Source organism: Aquarana catesbeiana, linkage group LG06 (genome assembly GCF_042186555.1).
Source record: "Aquarana catesbeiana isolate 2022-GZ linkage group LG06, ASM4218655v1, whole genome shotgun sequence".
Lineage (NCBI taxonomy): Eukaryota > Metazoa > Chordata > Amphibia > Anura > Ranidae > Aquarana > Aquarana catesbeiana.
The window spans coordinates 300,529,935-300,552,045 of NC_133329.1; the positions used below are offsets into that span (position 1 = coordinate 300,529,935).

At 40.0% G+C, this 22,111-nt stretch overlaps 1 protein-coding gene across 2 annotated transcripts in view; it reads right to left on the reverse strand.

Annotated features, from left to right (window-relative positions):
* Window positions 1-22,111, reverse strand: part of ERBB4 (erb-b2 receptor tyrosine kinase 4) — a 1,370,802-nt gene that overhangs the window by 325,984 nt on the left and 1,022,707 nt on the right. For both annotated transcript variants that reach the window (XM_073633560.1, XM_073633559.1), the window contains exons 12-15: window positions 15,487-15,686; window positions 12,494-12,626; window positions 2,906-2,999; window positions 1,423-1,577 (exon numbers count right to left, since the gene is read on the reverse strand). In XM_073633560.1, the coding sequence (XP_073489661.1) occupies window positions 1,423-1,577; window positions 2,906-2,999; window positions 12,494-12,626; window positions 15,487-15,686 (582 nt within the window). The remainder of the gene's footprint in view (window positions 1-1,422; window positions 1,578-2,905; window positions 3,000-12,493; window positions 12,627-15,486; window positions 15,687-22,111) is intronic.

The window sequence follows — 22,111 nt, forward strand, 5'->3', positions numbered from 1 at the left end:
CCAGCATAACGTGAACTAGAATAGAACGAGTCTTATTGGTGGCTATTGATAACTCAAAAGCTAAAGTCAAATTTCAGTAGAATGAACATTCACTCAAATGGCTGTTTCTGCCTTGTACATGTAGGATAAACAGTGGCATGTATTTTGACGTTATCAGATAATCCCCTGAATACTATAAGGCATCAAAGGATGTTGCATAAACACTCTATTATGAGAAAAATTCAAAGACTAGCGTCTGGAAACTTTGGAGGAAGCATAAGCACAGAACAATTTCATTTAATTGCTTTCTATCTCTCGTCTAGCTACCTCCCTTTCCTATTAATGAAGGATTTAACTCTGCTTAGCTGTGCTCTGAAATGTATGACACATACATCATGGCTGCAAATAAACAGAGTGGTAGCTCCGACACCTGGATTATTTTCCAAACACTTCTGTCAGCACCAGAGGGACAGTGTAAAAATATCACTAGATTTCCCTACACATTGCATGGCTGCATCCAGTAAAATGCTGAGATCATGCAAAGCAAGGCACGGATGGGCTTGGGAGACCTCTATCTCCAATTGTAGCAATGAGGTGAGAAACCGGCTAAGCAATGTTTTATTAGTTCTCCTGTAATTGCTAAACATTACACCGGAGTTTTGCTGTGGGTGCACATTCCTATTTAAATTGCTCAACCCCTGCGGGACCTGATCTTACATTCCTAGAGATAGTCCTGGGGCAGTAAATGAGAGCAGAGGGACAAGAAATACTCTTGTAAGACACTGTTGTCTGAGGTTAACACAGTTTTATTATTCAGCTCCTGCTGGAGGAATAGGATTATTAGAAGCAGACTTAAAAACGTGCCCTCCGTGCGGGTAGGCTTAACCTCGCTGCATTTATCTCATGGTTAACAGTTTTTACAGAGAATAAGTCAATATGTTGTTATATAAACGTGTACACATGCATGATAGTTTTTTTTGAAAAATACCAATACAGCTGAAAATATAAGTTAAAATATCATAAAAATATCACTAAAGTTGCTCCATCATGATGGAGCAACTGAATAGTAACACTCTCAAGGTTTGTTTACATCAGATTCCCTTTTCTTGCAGTTTCAGTACAGGAAAGTGCAGTCCTTCAAACTGGCTTCTTATGCCCCAGCATTAACAAAATTAGAGCATCCAAAGTTGTTGGTCCATTAACCATCAGTTTCTCACTCAAGTGAGTTAATTGTGGTCCTTTAGAATACTTTTACAGTTCTACAAGAAATCTAAAATGTGAAAGTACTAAACTTTTTCCCCAGCTTGAAATTGATTGGGGAAAAGGTTAGAACCTCTGTTGGGCATCCTGTGTTTCCTGTGAGAAAGGGTTTAGCTAGAGTTGGGCTTAAATGCTGGTTATACTGTATATCTAGTATTGGTTCAGGAAAATGTAAATTCTTACCCATCGGTACAGTTTGGGTGGCATGGACGGCATTCTCTGTCCTCATCAGCATATTTAAAGATGAAGCTGTGTGCTCCTTGAAGACCTTCCGGACATTTTTCCACACAGTTGGGACCATCTTTAAAATTAGAGCATTTCGCACAGTGCTCAGGCCCCTGAAATTGTCACATAACTGTTAGGGCTCATAGAAGAAAAATTTAAACTAACATATGCTAGTCATGTTCGGTATACTTTAAAGCCACCATGTGAGATCTTTAAAAAAATTCCAATGCCAGTTCCCTGTAATAGACTAGATATTAAAATTACCTCTCTAGCAGCACATACTGTATATCCTACCTATCCTCCATTCCAGCACTGCAGTTCCTGTAAGACTCTTCTGCATTTAATACTTCTGGGAGTTTCAGATGGCTATGTCCCCTGCTGTGGTTCTATTCTCCGACTCTACATAACTGCTGTGTCCTGTACAGTAGTAACATATGGGTTGAAGAAAGGAATCAAGGCACACAGCAGGGGGTACAGGCACCCAACACTTCTGAAAGTTTTGAATGCTGAAGAGTTCAACAAAAGCTGCAGCACTGGAAAGGTAGACAATGGTAGCCTTTCGAGAGATGAGTATACATGATCTTCTATTAGAGAGAGCTGGAACTGGGAATTTTTAAAGTAATTGAATACAACATACAATGTTAATAGTTGAATCAATAATATTCAAGTATTACTGAAATGTACATAAACCTGAACAATTCAAACAGTAGCATATCATAAAATTATTCATAGGCCAGACATGAAAATTTCATGTGAGAATACTTAGCATATTTAGAAATATAGGCAGCAGAAACTGTATGCAAGTCTCAAATGTGCCTAAAAGCTTTGTCCTGCCCCTGCCTGCTATCCAAACGATAGGTGGTCTGTTCAACCAATAGGTAGGTGTAATAGACTAAACTCATACTTTGGTCAAAACAGTGTATATATAACCTGTATAACCTGTATCACCAGGTCTACTGATCCATCTGACATGAAGTTTTCACTAAAGGTATCATCTGCTTATGTATTTTTTTCACCTTATGCTCTCCCCTGAATTGCCCTGGGTATTGCATTAGATATTAATTTTCTAGTCTCATTCTATTCATTGCAAGATTCAAAGAAAGAAGTCCTGTATTTTAAGTATAACAAGTTGCAGAACATAGGGAGCAAATATATAAAGGCTATATTCATGAAATACGGAATCAGTCCAAAACTGAAGTATTCAAGGCAGCAATGGTAGGCATCTGGAACCAAATTATTCCATCCTGAATAAGAATTAGTTCGGCCCTCTAGCTGTTGCAGAACCACAAGTCCTATGAAGTATTGCAAGACTCTGACAGCCATAATCATGACAGGTAGAGGCATGATGGAACTTGTAGTTCCACAAAAGCTGGAGGCGTAAAGTTTGCCTACCCCTGTTTTAGTGCTTTCTTATGAGTAGATTCCTTTTAAACTCCCTTACCGGTCCATAACAGGTAGCTACACCTCCTTCCATCTTCTCACATTGGCTGTCACAGTTGAGACAGACAGAACCATTGGCAAACTCCCGAAGATTCCTGCAGACAAGATAAGGAATAACTATTGGATTTCTATTATTCCACTGGATATACTGAAGCTATTGCTCTTTTTAAATACATTGACAGTGATATGTCCTTTACCTTCTATACAGAAATCAAACATTTTTACAGGACTCATCTACATTATTAAGTGTTATACATACCTTCTTCTCGGGTCACCTGGTGGCACTCCTGGCTCCTCCCTCCTGCCGTACGCCCCATTGCATAACACACTCTGTGTGTCTATGGACACACAGAACATGACCCAGCCCCCCACTATATGCTCACTGACTGTGGATGCATACAGAAGGTTTTTATTTAAATGCAGAGAATGTATTAAGGTAAAAAAAAAAAACTTCCGCCATTAGAGCCACTCTAAAAATGTGCCATCCTTATGGGGAGGTAAAAGATGAGCTATAGTCTTGTAATCATTTACACCACATAACCTTCATTTTTAGAAGGCCTATAGTGGGTGAAAAAGTAAAGTGTGTTCAAATGCAGGATAATCAGTTTAAGTTTCAATTAAACTTAGAAATTTAATTGGAAATTTGTTTAAAGTGGAACTTTAGTCATAAAATGAAGTCCTGCTCGATCACTTCAGACTGGCCCCTTTTGCAGGTAAGGTATAGCTATGAAAAACATTAGAAATAAGTGTCCATACTGTTTAAAATCCAGTAATACATTGTCTCATCCTGCTCTACACATACTCAGTTGCTTTCAATTTTTAGGCATTTTAGGCACTGCCAAATTTGTAGAAAACATTTATTTAGTACAAGAAAGTGTGTGGTTAAAATGATCTGGGGGTCACAGGAAAGGTACTGTAAAAGCGGGCAAATGTGGTCCCAATTTGGAGGAAAGGCGAGCACAAAGGCATTGCTGGCGTTGGCCACCAAGAGTGCGCACCCTGCATCTCTTGCACTTTGCCCCAGGGACCCGATGCTGTGATCCCCTGAATTTTGTTTTGTTTTCTATCGTTAAGTTTCGGAGCTGCAGTGCCAGTTGTACTACAACCGCTGACTTATTCAGACCTCAGATACTGCAACAACAAGCTCTTCCTCAACTCTGATGTTCAGTGTCACATGGCACAGCCAAGGGGAGGCTTTCCCCTCCCTGTGCATCATCACTGAATTTAGGTATGGTAAATGGGCTTCAGGAAGGTGATCTGTACTGAGGGGATACATCTGTGTTTGTGGGGGAGGTCTGTACTGAGTACTCTACTGGGGCGGATTTGGAGAGGCTGTGTTGAGAAGTTTTTGTCAATTTTGGTGCATAAAACAAGGTTGCTGCACTTCATAATTTAATTAATGCAGGATTATACAGCTAGCATTGTACTACCTGCTATGAAAGCTTCCGTTCTCATCAACAGAAGCAATATTGTTGTTTATCTCTTGTGCATTCACAGAATGCAATGCATTCTGTGAATTGTTCAATCCTGGCCCCTGTGTTCTGTGCCCTATGCACTCCTGATTCCTGTATTCTGTGTCATGCACTCCTGACCCCTGTGATCTGTGCCTTACACACTTCTGACCCCTGCATTCAATGGATTATGCACTCTTGACCCTTGCACTCTGTTCATTACATACTACTGAACTCTGCACTCTTTACCCTACACACTCCTGAGCCCTGCACTATATATACTATGTTTTACATTTCATACACCAGACTACAGTACTAAGTAATTTATATATTTCTGACCACTCCTGAAGAAAGCGTTTATTGTCTTAATAGTTGTTGGTAGCTAAGTAATCACTGAGGTTTGCAAGTCTGTTAGTCTCTCTCTTTTGGTGTAGTATTTAAAGCATATTTTGTAGGTACTGTACATTAACTGGCATGCATGTGCTTTTTATACACTGTGCAGACTCAAGGTGTAATTAACCATGCCCCTTTAGGTTCCTCCCACTGTTAGGGTAATTTGACCTCTCCACTATTCTGGGCAACCCACAATGCGAGCTGCCTTATTTCTTTACTCCAAGTTACCAATAGTGCCTCAGGTTCTTTTGCAATCCTAGAAACAACCCTGGGTGAGCAACAGAAGTGAAAATAACTGAAATATGGAAATGATTCATCTTTACAACTTAGCTTATTGGTACTCCCTTTATAACCCAATCTGGCACTTGGGGATGAATGAACCTGCACACTGGAAAACATGTACTTGGTATCTGCCAATATCTAGCAGCTCCCACTGCCATTTGTTTATGGGCAGTGTAAATGTGAACATTAAATTAACTCAGAACTGGATGATCTGGTCAAAGTGTGCTTTTTGGAAGTTGACTGTGACCACCAAGAGGAGGGTCTACAACCTAGATAACAAGCAATTGAGCTGCATGTTTGAAAATGACTTGCCAAGCTATTGCTAAACTTGCCAGGCTTCACACGTTTGTTGCACAATTGCAACAAGTCCACATTGCATAACTCTGCATGACTCTAGATCAACTTTCTTTGCAAACATTCTGCAAGTCTGCTGCAAGTTCTGGTTCAGTTATGTTGTGCAATAGTCCTCCCACCACAGGGGTCATTGTGACTTGCAGAACTCTTGCTGTAGACTCAGAACTGCAACTTTGCTCTTGCTAGAGACTTGCCACACAGGTTTCCTTCAAATTGGAAAAGTGCTTCAGGTGCTCTGCAAGTGTACAACTTGCCAGTTAAAATGTGCAGCAAATTAAAAAGACTTACAATGCCACAAAAGTGTGGCAAGTTATCTTTGCTATCTGTGAAGTGGCTAATAATAATAATAATAACACATCTTGTGTAATGTAGATGCATTGCCCCATGCAATTCCTTTTTCTTTTACCACTGTAACAGAAAACAAATATCACAAATATTTCCCTATGCACTTCAACCAAAATGTAAACTCTGCAAACACCTGAATCATCCACAGCAGACCAGTACTTGTATTTTTTAAGCACTGCATCAAATAAAGATGATATCAGTGTACCGCCAGGCGGAAATTGTACATGAATCACATCTGCATCACAATGAGAGGACTACAGAGGAGATGAGAATGGAAAACCTAAACTGGAGGCACTGAGCAGATTCAGTCTGGACAACATGGGAAAAGAGATAAGGTGACAAGGATGATGGTGAAGAAAGAAGGGAGGAGAATGGAGGAAATGCAGATGATTTGCTGTAATTAAAATAGATGATCTCTCAGGAAAGGAGATTTCATTACTCTGTAAGACAGTTTATTACTATAGAGTGGGAGGAACAAACAGGAATTCATGGTGTTTTTTTAAAGTTCACAGTGCTACAGGCTGGGGAGGAGAATTAATAATGAATAATAAAAGCATATCCACAGAATTAGCTGCCAAGGGAAGATTTCTTCTACCAAAGGGGTTAAAAGCTGACATTTAAAATCTTAACTCCTTGCATGACCTCACTTATACACAAAATTATTATGGCAGTGCTAATTGTACTTGAGTACAAATAACCAATACCCTAACTTTTATAGCAGCAAGGTGCTGTGCGCCACGTGCAGTCGCTGAACAACCATGGTCTAAACCTAAGATATTTGAGGGTCAATTTGCCATCCTAATTGGGTATATTGTAAACCCAAACAATGAACTTGTCTTATTCTTCACTTAAATTGCCCATTCACACTAGCAGTTGTGGGATGGTAAAACCCCATAGTTGAGTCCCCCCGACCTTTATACTCTTTATCTGTAGAGGCACAGGCTGGGAATGAACTCATGCCATGGCCCTGAGGCTTTGACTCATGGCCATGTCAGGATATGTACTACCTGTTGCTTTTGGTGGGCTTAGTGCCCACTGAACATGACCCATTCAAGCAAATGGGGCCTCTCTGCAAGTGCCCTGCATTCACACGAACTGTATGTGGTTGCGGCGCACTAGTTCTGGGTTCAAGGGGCTAAACCAGGTGGTGAGGAGGTGAAACAATGCCTTCTCACTGCTGCAAAAAGCTCTATGAAGAGCAACCTGAATGCAGATCACTCTTTAGAGACCAAAGCTAGTGTGAAAGAGCCCTAAGGCTCTGTCACACAGGTGTGGATTTCTATAGCAGCCCTTAATGTGCATTAACACACCTAGAGCATTAATGAGCACTTTGGACATGTTGCACAGGTGTTCAAGTTGCACCAGGCAATGCTCCTCAAACACCCTTTGAGTTGAATTTTTATTTTATTTTGAAAGGTTTGTTCACACTAGCTTTGTTCTCTGAATTGCAATCAGCACCCAGAATTCTCTTCAGAGAACATTTGACGGGTGGTGAGGAGGCATTGTATTGCCTCCCCACTTTGACCCCTTGAACCCTGCACTAGTGCTCTGCAACCTCACGCATTGCATTTTACTTATTCTTGTACAGTTACAATTGCTTACTCTATTACAATTTTCTTCTATATTTATAATACAGAAAATATTAATTGATTAATTAATTAATTCTATTACTTTCTGACTTATTTGCTATCAAAGCATTGTTTTACCACAGATTGATATACAAAGTATCACTGCCCACCTATACCTTGTTTACCACCACTGCGCCTCGGAGTGCACAAAAAAAATTTTTTGGGAAATTTATTTTCAAAAACCAACCTAACTACAGCTGCCACTTTAAACGTAAAGATATAAATAAAGTGTTTTCTTCTGTAACGTGTAAAATAAACGTGAAAAAAACAGTGGCGCTATTTGAAAACCAATATTTTCACCCTTAAAGTGAATCCTTAACTAAATGGATATACACCTGTAAAATGCAAATATATATATATATATATATAGTGAACACCAAGTGATAAGTGAAAAACATACAAAAGATGCACTGCAACTGATTACATTATAAAAACTTTTTCATGGCAAAAAAGTTCCTTTAGGAAAAAAAAAATTTTTCTTTTTATATAAAATGTGATAAAATCTTTCAAAAGTGATGTCTTCTTTACAACTTCCACCACACCCAGGTGCTGAGTGAACCCACTCCCTATGGAAACTCACTCACCAGCTCCAATTGCCCACACTTGCGTGTAAGGCTACAGTGCTTTTTGTACCCAAACAGGAAGGGTCACAGCGACAAATCAAACATCCAAATATAAGTGCAGGAATGCACATGTAATTCTACATGTAAATAAAAAAAGTGCTCCAATAGTGTAATTTGTATAACCAGTTTAATAAAAAAACACACATAAATCCTCAATGATTAAACTCACACTTTCAAAATTCAAAAACGCAGAGTAAAACTTCCACAGCACACTGAACTCCAATGCACAGCACAGCAAACACTTGGATATGAACGTTAGGGTTTGCGGTCATGGCGGACCCGAGGTGTGCAGGCGTCTGCTCGCTTTTCTCACCTACTCCTCGCTAGATAGGCCGCTCTGACAGATCCCTCTTCCTGGTAAGCTAGAACGCGTCACTTGTTTCTGGTGCTCACCATCACACGGCCACGCCCCGACATGTTTCGTCACAACAGTGACTTACTCATGGGATAGGCCGCTCAGGATGACAATCATCCCTTATATATCCTCCTATCATCAGCTGATAGGGAATTGTTCGGCGCGCCTGCGCACTGTTCGTCCGGCACACCTGCGCACTACTCGTGTCCCCGCGATCGCAATATCCCCATTTCTGGGAGACAATAGACATTGAAACCCGTGTAGTACATTGTAGGTGACTGATAGTCTTCAGACTACAAATACAGTTATGCAACTAATACTATACACTAGCTTTATTTAAACTAATAACAATTTCCTATATACCTCCTGTATTCCCATAGTCTATTTATTAGACCCTGCATATTAAAAAATATAACATTTAATTGCTTTAGAAAAAGGAGTACACATTGCTTAAAAGTAACTCTTGATTACAGTAATGAATCAAATATCATAAATCACATATAAAATTAGAAATTAAAAATGGAAATAATCTAAAATATCAATATTTTGACATATTTTAAAATTTGTTTTAAAATTGTTTTTAAAAAAAATATTTAAAAAAAAATGTTTTTTTTAAAAAAAACACATGCATATGGATGGCTGGAATTCCCCTACCCTATAAAATCTAAGTCATTAGCTACAAAGATTGGTGGTCCCTAATATATACATCTATATAAATATACGATTCTATTCAGACATATGTACAGAGCACACCCTATCTAATGATTACTGCGTGACAATGTATATAACCTGGGGTATAGAATTTGCTTAGGCATACTTAAACAACCACTGGTAGGTGCTAGCCACAGCCCAATCATTATCTCCCCCTCTATTTAAGACTAATTCTGTCAATCATTTCAGCTATATAATTAAATATCCTTCCGTCACTCGCAAATCATATATTTAAACATACACTCCACAGACGATAAGGTCATGATCATTAGTATAAACTCTCAGCAGAATGGGTTTTTTGTTTATCATTCACTATGTACATAACCTATAATAAAAATGGGGGATAGGGGATAAATCTGCAAAAATGTGCATTAACCAGACACTCTCCAATGGGGTGTAGAATACCCCCTATTAAAGTGACAGTGCTATGTAACTAAACGGTAAATTCTCTAATATACAAAATGGAGCTACAATCTATACCGGGTGGGTACCATGGAGTCAAATAAAGACACCGTCACCCCCTAATTTCTGTTAAGGCCACTAGTCTTTTAAAAATCATTGATGAAACAGTTCAAATCCAGTTCGATGTTCAGCCCCCTAGGGGCCAGACATTTGAAAAGGAAGATCCATTCAGTTTCTCTCCGTGACAGATCCCTAATCCTATTGGATCCTCTCCAGGATGGATGTACAACATCAATGCCACAAAACTGTAGCAAGGAGGGGTCCTGTTGATGCTTTTCCTTAAAATGTAATGAGACACTGTGGTATTTATAACCATTTTTAATATTAGCCAGATGTTCTCTTATACGAACCTTCAATTGCCTCTTGGTTCTTCCCATGTAGAATAGGCCACATGGGGACCACATCAAGTACACCACATGAGAAGAATTGCAAGTGCTGAATTCCCTTATTTCAAATGTCTCTCCATCTCTATTAGTGACACTTGTCACTCCTCTATTACTGGTTTTCACTGTTCTGCAGCAAATGCATTTCCTACAGCAATAGAAGCCCCTAAGGTCTATTTTCAGGAACCTTTGGTCTGGTGGATCCAAAATTTTTTTGACTATCTTGTCACCGAAATTCGGTGCCCTCCTATAAATGAACTTCGGTTGTTCTGGTAATATTTCCCCTAAGTGTCTATCTTTACAGAGAATATGCCAGTATTTCCTATAAATACTCTCAATTTCCCTATACTGGCAGTGGAAACCTGAAATAAAGCTCAGTTGATGTTGGTTGTCACATGTTTGAGGTTCTTTTTTCTTCAGGCATTGATCCCTAGGGATCTCCGCCACCTCCTGAATTATTTCCGTGAGATTATTGTTACTATAACCTTTCTGTATAAATTTTTCTTTAAGGACATTAGCTTGTACGAAATAATCCTCCATCTGTGTACAGTTCCGTCAGATCCGCAATATCTGTCCCTTCGGGATGTTCCTTATCCATGCCGGATGATGGCCACTTCTAATGGAAAGGTAACTATTGCGGTCCATTAGAAGTGGCCATCATGCTACTGTGTATGTGGACACAGTGGTGCTACTCTGGAGGTTTTTATGTGATTTTAAAGTTTTTATTTTGTAAGTGCAACTTGTCTATTTGGGGGCTTTGAATAAATTTGTCTACGGAGAACACTATGGTCTCTATACTTATTATTTACATGTCCTAAACTCATGGAATCTTGAGCCAAGCTGGGAGATGATCTGCTTCTTTGGATATTAATGAGCTGAGTTACCATTAAGAAAAGAGCCATCTGGATTACCCACCATTGATTGGGAAGAGGAAGTGAGAGCAAAGAGCTTGTGGGGAGATCCGCATATGAGTTTTGACTCATCTGGGAGGTGAGCGTGCATTTTTACTGGTGGTGGTGTGCACTCCTTGTGAGGACGAACAATCACTGTGGTGGAATTGTGTGGATACACTGATCACAAGAAGAGTTTTTTTCATGTTTTATTTCTTTATTTTTTCATTTTATGGACTATTCATTTATATGTAGGATTTATTTATTTTAGAGATTGGCACTTTATATTTATAATTTTACACATAGCGCTACATTTATTATTTACTATCCATTTTGAAATTAGTGTGGTGTACCACTTGGAATGTTTAGCAGCTGTGCACGTTTATTATTAGGTTATCTTATTTAAACATCACAATATTTTTTACTTGTGGCGCTGATTGTTTCATCTTATAATGATGTATATATTGTGTTATTTAATCTAATTGATTATTCAAAGTAGCAGGGCACATGTTCTTTTATTATTTTGAGTGAACTTTGATTTATTATGGTGCTAGCAGTTTTTTGAGGTAGAAGCAATAGGGAGGTGGGGATTTATTTCTGGTTTTGAGAATCAAAACAGAAAATATGTACATAAAAACAAAGGACACAGGCATGTACAGTACCCTTGGCTTCAAGTTTCCTTTGGGTCTATATTCTGGTCCTTTTGTTCCCTCTGTGACCCCTAGTCGCCTGTGGTTTTGACTTGCATTGTCAGCCTTTTTTGGGGGGGATTGTGATAGGAACTTTGCCCCCGTTGCTTCGGGTGAATTGGGCTAGAAGCACCGCCCTGGGAGTGGAGACACAGAAGGCCTGTACCTCCATAAAGACAGCCCCCCTGAAGAAGCCCGATCTATGGGCAAAACATGTCAGGATTTGTTATCGTGCTGTCCTGTTTAACATCATAACAATAGTACTGTACATGCCTGTGTCCTTTGTTTTTATGTACATATTTTCTGTTTTGCTTCTCAAAACCAGAAATAAACTTTTTTTGATTGAATATATTTGATGATATTTCTGCACCTACAAAAATCCCCACCCCACCTCCCTATTGCTTTTATGTTAATTTGGGGATTGGTGCCATCATCTGGCTGTATTTTCCACAACCAATTATTTGTTCATCAGTTTTTTTAGGTAGTATTGGTGTGAAATAACCCATTTAAGGTAAATACAGAAATGTATTAATTTGTGTGTTACATCTGCCTGCAGTTCAAAATGACAAGATGCTTCAGAGGATTAAGAGCCATGAATGTGGACTTGTGAGCCACGGCCATGGGTTCAAAAGGTTCATCAGTTCCTTGGTAATCTGCATACCCAGACACTGAAAGATGTGAATACAAGGTCTAAAGTAACTTTTGGGTGTACGTATATAAAACAGGGCAGATACATTGGGGGGGGGGGGGGGGGATTTACTAAGACTGGAGCATTCAGAATTTGGTGCAACTGTGCACGGTAGCCAATCAGCTTCTAACTTCAACTTGTTCAATTAAGCTTTTACAAAAATACCTGGAAGCTAATTGGTTTCTGGGCAGAGCTGCACCAGATTTTGCATGCTCCAGTTTTAGTAAATCTCCCCTATTGCGCTAATCATGATTCTAAGTACTGTATGCAGGTATTTTATTAAATAGTCATCTTAACCTATGCTCATAGCTTTATTTGGTTTCAGCATTACTTACCCAGAGCGAAGGTTGCAGGATCTAACACACGATTTGCTTCGACTGAAATATTTGCAGGACAGGCACTGATCTGACCCAGGTCCCCAACAACCAACAGCAGAACAAAGAGGATGACACATCATTCCTTCAGCAGCTAAAAGATAAACAAAAGAATCATCCTTTGCTAGATTACTGGTTAGAAAACCATGGATTCGTATGTGAGAAGGGTTATTAGGATGCATCTTGAGTCTTAAGACTGTAACAACAACAACCATTACACTGTAAATTAAACTTAGAAGTGTATGAGAAAATACACCAATTAGGCTCTAGAGATTAATTAGCCTAATGAACTGGAAGATTCTACATGCCACCCTACATGCTTTGTTTACTCCCAGGATGCCATGAAGTAAGCCGTGTCTTGGCCATTAAGTCCCACGCGCTTTTAAACCACATACTTAAAAAAAAAATATTGGATGCAGGCTTAACTAATGAAGATAATGTACTATTCACTTAAAGTACAAGCATATATAATATAGATAAAGGGTTAGCATTAAATATATACTGTAATATATATTACGATTTTTTGCTGTTAAAGAAAATATAGGTTGGAAGTTAATAAGTAGGGCTATATACTGCTGTGTTTTCCCACAGGATGCTATGAAGTTAGCAGTATAATACAGATGAAAGGCTAGATTTAAATACACTATGTAGAAAAAGACCTTTTGCTGTTAAAGAAAATATAGGCTGGAAGTTAAAGAGTAAGCCTAACCACTGTTATTAGATATTTTATTCCTGCATTATATTTGAAATTGTCAATGTATATTTGTTGATATCTCAGTACTGTACTAGTGTGGGCAGATAGCTGAATTTATATTAAAATTTTGTAGGTTCACTTCTGGACGATCCACTAGATGAATGTCACAAGCATTCGTCCAGCTGTCACAAATTCTGGCCATGTTTTGCCTAAAGTAGAAATTCAGGCTAAATCTAATTAATGTTTAAAAATGTCCCTTCCCTCCTCCTAAATCCTATGCTGATGAAATTCTGTAAGAAAGATGTATATTATTTATTTTTAGCCATCGCAGCAGCAGCTGCAGTTGAGAGGAGAGAGCATTTGACAAGTGCTGGTAAAGCCTAGAGCGGTGACATCATGTATAGGCTCCTATGCCCCCCCATTGTCGATGCTCCCTCCTCTCCCCTGCAGCCACTGCTGACTGACACAGGGGTGCCAGATCACATGACTGGACTGGAGCAGGCTGAAAGTAAATAAGTATACACTGTTTTTTTGCACAGGTTTGTGAGCATAGCTGTTGGGGATGGGAGGTGTATTTGTGAGACTAGTTAGGCCTAGCCTGGATTTCTGTTTTAATATGTAAATTTTCTATGATTGTCAGTTCCACCTAGTGGCTGTAATGCAGCATTTTTCCTGAAATATCTCAGCCAGTAAAATGTCGCACATTGGCCACTAGATGGAGCTGACAATCATAGGAAAAATAATCGGCTCATGACATTTGTCCAGCAAATTATTTTTAAAAATAGACCCCATAGTATACTGTGGTGGAGACATTGGAGTTGATTTACTAAAGGCAAATAGACATTTGCTCCAGAGCTTAGTATATGAGCAGAAGCTCTACTGACTTCCATCATCCAATCTTGTGCAAGCAAAAATGCTGTTTTTTACATTTTCCTTGCATGTGATTGGGTATTCTTTGCAAAGTAAAGCTTTACCTGATTTACTAAGCTCTGGAGCAGCTGCACTCAAAGTGCAATCTATTTGCCTTTAGTAAATCAACCTCATTGTTACCACTAGTATAGGAACTACACTTTCATATAGCCTACATAATAGTCAAAGTTTGATTATAAAATTCCACGGCTATTGTGTGCAGTGGATACGACTTTCTTTGGAATGCTAAAGACAATCAATGTTGTGGCTCCCACTGCTTTCAGTCAAATCCTGTGATGAAGGAGTGGGGGGCAGGGCCAATCCTCATTGTCTGTGTCTATGGACGCTGGCAGAGCAGCTCAGGATCAAGCCCGCAGATGTGCCACCATAGCAAGCAGCTTTTATTTAATTCTTTATTGTGCAATCAATTTGATTTCACTTTGCTGAAATAAGTCCAGTACAAGGTGAATTCTGATTGGTTGGTATATGTTGGTGCACTGAAAGCGGGGTTCCACCCAAATTTTGAACATTATCTCTATGCATTCTCTTCCTTGCCTAGATGCTGACATGCTGTGTAAAAAAATTTAGATCGCCGTAATTACCTTTTTTTTCTAATCTTCTTAGCACTTCCTGGTTTTCCTCCCATGGGAGTAGGCGTGTTTCTAGCCTCTCCCAGACCTCCCACAGTCCCCTGGGAGCTAGTCTCAGGCTTCCCAGCATGCATTGTGCAACAGCGTCATCACAACATCTCGGTGAATGCTGGGAGCACAGCATTCACAGCATCCAGGAAATACATGCTTGTGGGCTTCAAATGCCCACAATGAAGATGGAAACCGCCTTCAGTGAATTTTATAAGTTATTCTTTACAACGAAATCGGACACAGGCGGACTTATTACACAGAACATGTGAGTAGATAATCATGAGAAAAAAAGTTTGTGAATGAACTCCAAAAAAAAAAAACGATAGATAGGTGGACCCCCGCTTGAAGGAAGCCATTCGTTTTGGTTCCATCAGTGTTGATTTACTAAGAGCAACTAGGTTGTTCACCATGCAGGAGAGTTTTTATATTAGCTTAATAAATAAGGTGAAATTGTGCTGATCATCCAATCCTAACAAGCAAAAACACTTTTTTTTAATTTTTCATACACGTGATTAGTTATGCTTTTGACCACATGCACTAAGCTAGGGGGAAATTCCTGTGCAAAAAGTACATACCTATTTGGCTTTAGTAAATTCACTTTAAAGCAGAACTCTGCTTTTTTAAAAATCTAGTCTTGGATTTCTTTTTTTTTCTACTTATACAGCATAACCATGGAAGCACTACTGGAACTTAGTTGTTTTGATACTCACTGCAGTTTTCAGGTTTTTTGTTGTCCCGGATGGTGGTTTTCTGGCTGGTTGTCCTGAACAGTGAAGTCCAGTTGATGGTATTGTAGTAGCAGAGGTTGTGGTTATCAGTGATATACACATTACCCGCGCTGATCTCTTTTAGTGACTGGAGTTTTAGAGAAGTAAGACTTTGCTGCTTGAGGATGAGCAGTGAAATCCCACTATATGAAGAAAAAGATGTATAAACAATGGACCAGTGATTAATAAATTAGTAACATCCATTTTTATACCTAGACTTGTACTAATTAGTTCCATCCTGTTTAATTGGCATTTTCTACAAAGGAGACCCATGCATTTTTTAAAAATATAACATTCAGTTCAAAGTTACTTAAAGCATATTTCCATGGTTGCAGTGACAATTGGTAAAACCCCACTATATGTTTGTTATGTGTTCCCATTCACACAACATGCATAAAAAAAGTTTTTTTTTTTTTTAAATTTGTCATGGCTGACTGCAATGTTTTTTTGAACAATGTCAGAGTGAGTCTGGCTTTCAGTGGTGCCTGTCCACATCAATGCAATGCACCTGCAATAAGACTTTAGGGAAGGTACCTGTGCTACTTTGACGCATTTTTTGCCTAATGGATTTCAATGGAAACACGTCAAAATTTACATGTGTTTTTAATGTGATTCAAGTGTGTTTTTTTTTCCCCAACTTTTTTTTTTCCCAACCTCCGCCCTCCCCCTGCAGAAATTGCACCAGTATGAAAATTGCATCAAAAACACATAAAAATGCACCAAGTCGCACTGCAGTTGCACTACATAATTGCATTGGCAATCAGATGAAACCGCAGCTGCACCAGTGTGAACCAGTCCTAATATACAATTCAAGAAGCCCAGGCCCTAAACCTTTAACACGTTGTTAGGACAGACAGTGTTCAAATCAAGTTACAATTGATAATGAAGATCTGCCTGCAAAGTACAGACTGGGTTAATTATGGCAAACACAGCTGCCCACCCCCTCATAAACAAAGAGAACTAGTAGGATTTTTTCTTGCTAGAGCATGCAGAATACAGCATCTAAAAAAGGTAAACTGGATTTTTTTTTTTTTTTTTAAGTTATGCTTATGTGAAACGGGACTTGTGACAAATACAAAGTAGGCATTATCCCAATTTGGCTGTAAATGTTAAAATACACTTTAAGGTTCCCAATTTGGGATTGGGTTTCCAGTAGATTATCCTATTACAACTTCCAGCACCTATAACCAGGGCTGGACTGGGACAAAAATGTGGCCCTGGATTTCATCCAGACCGGCCCACTTTAATTTTGCAAACACACGCAAAACAGTATATAAACTATACGCAATTACGCAAAAAAAAAATAGGTAAAAACATTCCACTATAAGTATAAATGGCTTTTTTTTCAGAGTCCCCAGAGAACCCCCCACTTACATCAGGGTTCCCAGAGAGACACCCTTTTACATCAGGGTCACCAGAGAGCCTCTGCCTTACTTTAGGGTCCCCAGAGAGCCCCCCCTTACATCTGGGTCCCCAGAGAGCCACTTCTTACATCTGGGTCCCCAGAGAGCCACTTCTTACATCAGGGTCCCCAGAGAGAGGGCAGGCAGTGAGAGATGATGTAATCTCTCTACTGCCCGTGGCTGCACAGTAAGGGCGGAACAGCGGTGATGCAGGGCGAGTGATGGGAGATGATGTCATCTCTCTGCTCTCTCGCCGGCCTGGCTCTCCCGTGCTGCCTGCCCGCTCGCTCTCCGGCTCTCCCATGCTGCCTGCCCACTCGCTCTCCGGCTCTCCCATGCTGCCCGCTGCATGGCTGCAGAGTGGCCATGGCTCGGTGGTGGGCCGCGGCTCTGTGGTTGGGGACCTCTGGGACTAGGGCTATGGGACCCAGATTCGGGGCTATAGCCCCAAAAGCCACCACTAGTGACGCCACTGGCTGTCACTGAAACCGGCCCACTGAGCCATCGGCCCACCGGGAAACTCCCTGTAGTCCCGATGGCCAGTACATGCCTGCCTATAACCAGCATTACAGGACTTTAAATCAGACAACAGTAAAAAAAAAAATTTAAAAAAATCTTACTCATCACCAGCTGTGCAATGACATTTTAGAGAAAGACAAATTACAATGTATATGGCAAGTAATATGGCAGAGCAAATATATTAAAATGTCAACGTTATAAAATTATACACGTGTGTGCAAACTTTACCACAATAATATGAAATATGGTTCAAGTACTTAAAAGATAAGTATGGGTTTGGGTCTTTTCCCCTATTATACTTACCTAGGTGGATGCAGCATCGGTCCAATGCCACATCTGTCCTCCAGCGCCTCTACACTGAGAACCGAGTGATCGAACATCGCAGATGGCTCAGTTCTCACAGCTCCATGACCAGAGAGCTGCTGACTGTCAATCAGCATCTCTCCACTCTGCTCTTCCAAGCTTACTACAGCCCTGAGCTTGGCGGGGAGCGGCCGTCTCAGGCTCTCAGCGGCTCGCCGAGAGTCTGAGACGGGTGTCAGTCCAAGCACCTGGCGGATCCAGTCTTTATGGTTGCGATGAAGCGGTGCCTGGACTGATTCCTGTGACATCAGCAGAGAGCGGACTTCAGTCTACTCTCTGCTGAAAACGGGTCACAGGAGTGCAAAACTAATTGCACTCCTGTGACCCATAGGAGAAGCCCAGCCAAACGAGCTTAGGCTGGACTTCTCATTTAAAAGGGCCACACAATAAATCCTTACAGATTACCAATAAGCTAACAAACAATATATTTTCAACAGTGAAGATCAAGAACACGTGGACATGACCTCAAACTAGTAGAAAGCAAAGTTAAAAACGAATATTAGTTAAACCACTCCCAGTATTCTTGTCCCTGTCTCTCCCAGACCTTTCTCAACAAGAGTGGACTTGGAGGCTAAACGACTCTTTACTTCTAGATGAACATTGTTCTATGAGGCATGGTCCTTAAACACGGCTCTAGACTTAAAAAAGACTACCAAACCCAAATACGTGCCTTCACTGCGTGTATAGCCCGACTGGAGAAGTCCCATAAACAACAATAGTCCCAAGTAGTTATGCTTCAACTATCTGAAACCAGGCTCAAACTTCTCCAACTTTTGGATCATAGGGACTGGTTTTCGAAAACTCTTCTATGCTGAGGGTAATAAACCAGGAAAATTACTGGCCAGGGCCCTACACTCTACAAGTTGTCTCACCACAATCGCAAAACTCAAGGACCCAAAAAGAAACAGTCACTCACCGCCCTAAAACCATTAATGAGCTTTTTTGTTCTTTTTTTGACACTCTGTACAACTAGCCCCCCTAATATCCACTGTGATGACTTTATGACTAAAATTGCAGACTATATCTCTAAAACAGCTCTTCCAACTATTCCCCAGGCACAAGTAGAAGAATTAGAAAAGCCTTTTTTGGAAGAAGAGGTATCACAAGCTATCGTAGCCCTGAAACTCCATAAAAGCCCAGGCCCAGTTGGTTTTACAGCACAATTCTATAAGTCTTTCTGAGACCTTTTTTTTCCGATTCTGGTTCTGACATTCAATGCTGTTTCACCTGCCTGTCCTTTTCCACCTCAGGCTCTAGCTGCACACATTTCTGTCTTGCCTGAACCGGGAAAAGATTTGTCCTCATGTGGTAGCTACCGTCCTATCTCGCTCACCAATATTGATATTCATCTACATTCTAAAATTATAGCAAATCGTTATGGCAAATCGTTAATACCGAACCTGATTCGTCTTGATGCAAACTGGGACAAGATACTCTCTCTTTCCGACAAGACTTCTATATCCTCAATTGCCCAGGAATGTAACTACAAGATACTGTCTAGATGGTATTGTTGCCCGACTATCTTACATAAGATAAACCTGGCTGTACCAGATACTTGTTGGCTGTGTATGCAGGCCCCAGGTACTCTATCCCATATCTGGGGCACAAGTCTGCGAATAGTCCCTTTCTGGGACAAGATCCTGCAGCTTTATAGAAAATTAGTAGGGGATTCCTACCCTAACACACCCCAATCACTATACTGTCCCTGCTACCCAGCTCAACAGATAAAAAAAAAAAAGTTTAAGTAGACATTTTCTTACAGCAGCTAGGTCGGTGATAGCAAGACACTTGCGCGGGACTGATCCTCCCTGGCTGAGTGGGCATGCGAGCTGGAAAATATCAGTAATATGGAATGAATGATCGCATGGGAAGAGGCTAGGATAGGAGGCATATGTAGACTGTGTGGTCATATTTTCGATACTCCGCTGAGTTTGTATCGTTTGTGTCCTGAATCTCTGGGTTGCATAGCTTGCAGTGAAAGGGGGCTCCCTCTTCCTCCTCCCCTCCCCATCTTTTTTTCTCCTTTCTCTCTCTCCCATATTTTTTTCTTTCTCTTTCCTTTCTTCTCTGCAATTTTGGTAGCACTACATAGGATTTTACTTATCTTCTACCTAAATCAGGTCACTGCCATATTCTGCTTCTATGGATTACTTTGGATATACCGTATCTCTGATGTTTCTTGTACCAGTGGGGTTTTGCTACTGGTGCTATAATGCCTACACAGTGTGCACTAAGGAGTTATCCTATATTACTGTCCAGCTGTTTTGTAACTGGCTTTGACAATAGTTTATGTATATTGACCTAATTGTTTTTACCTATTTTGTTCAGTGGTTATAAAACCTGACCATTTTCTTTTTGATGCTCAAAGCAGTACAATGTTTTGCATAGAAATTTGGCGTTTTATATTGTAGGCCTGTAATTCTTAGGAATAACTTACTTAAATCTGTCCAAACAAGAGTCTAGTAGACATCTCCGGTATGATAAAGTTTGAAACACAACCTCATAAATTATAATATAATAAATAACTATAAATAATTATAACAAATTCTAGCTGGTCTAAAACCACTTTTGACGTAAAGGGACACTTTTTGGTTGCTATGGACAATCTCAAGTTTCCAGGCAGAAAGAACAGTATATATAATATAAAACTGCATGCAGGACACTGGACAAAGCATTAGGGACAAATGGGATGTGAAATAATTTGATACAGTAATGTAATCTGTAAGATTACAGTGTACTGTATGTATTGTGTGTTTTTCACTTTTTGAATTTGGCGCCATGGTCTGTCCCCGTGCATCTCGACACTCGCAGGGAACGGAGCCCGGCACTCTGATAGATCGAGCGGAGGAGACAGCTCGCACACACAGCAGGGAGACATCGCAGGATCCAGGGGAAAAGGTAAGTAACTTTGCCTGGATCCTGCAATGCGATCCCGAGTATGGCTCGGGGTTACCGCTTTTGGTACTGAAAATTCACTCCGAGCCACACTCAGGAATACCGCCAGGGGGGTTAAGTCATAGACTATTCTTAGAGCATATTATTTTACCAAACGTTGATGTTGGAACAGACATCCAGCAGCACTAGTGAGTCAACGGTAAGTGGATTCAAACATGCTTGGAATAAACAAAAATCTATTATTAAAAAAAAAAAAAAAAAAATAGAAAAGTTTCCAATACTTCTATGTTTCTATGCAGTAAATAAAAGGAGAAACCAAGAGCATTCTTCAGTCTCAATCATAATCTCACAGACATATATGATATCAGAGGCATCCAAAGGGTCAAGGAGAAAGAGAAGTGTATAATTGCCCTGAGACTTAAAAACGTAAAATCTATCAGTTACTTCAGTAACTTAGTTTTCAGCTGAGTGAACAGAGTAATAACCTGACAGTGTAGGGTATATATGAGATTATTGGAGTTAAGGAAGAAAAACAAGCCAGTTGCTTAACAGGTTACAAGGAAAATGTAGGTCTGTGACCTAGAGGTATGATCTGAAATAGACAGTTCTTCTGTAATAATCTGTTCTTCTTCCACACACACACAAAATGAAGGCAGTTTTTCTCTGGGAACAATGGTGGAATTACCAAGGGGATCCACTAAGGCAGACCTAAGGGCTTCTACATGATGATCTTATGTCTAAAGTGACTTCAGGTTTACCCTTACAAAGCACTGGACTAAAAAATCACCCTATGGACAAAAAGCATACGCAGGGGCCTCAGGGGCAGAATTTTTATTTATTTTTTTACAATCCTGAAAAAAAGCATTTGTCTAATCTTCACAAATCAAACAACTCACAATTTGCCAACAAGCAGAAAAGAAAAAACTTTCCCTTTTGATCACCAAATCAAGTGATGAGGAGGTGGGCTGCAAAGAAAAGACCTGACCGGTTTAGCCAGACACAGGCCGGCTGTTTCAGAGGAAAAATTCACTTACTACTTGATCTAGTGATCTAATATGGACCGAGATGTGCAACATATGGATACATGCATTCCTCTATATCAGGACTGAGATCTGAGACTGTATACCACTGGTTACTGATAAGTATGCTACACATGCATGTGTTGATCTTTCATTGCACTACAAGCAGAGAGTCTACTTGTGGAATGTAGCAACGTCCAATTTGGCCACAAGGACAATATGGACATTGCGCCAGTGCTAAGTGATTGAGTGTCTGTCTTCAATATACTTGGCCATAGGTGCCCACACAATATATGGATTGGACCTTACTAGTGTGGTTTTTTAAATACGCTTCACATAATCTTCCATATTTTGCCATGTTACAACCTA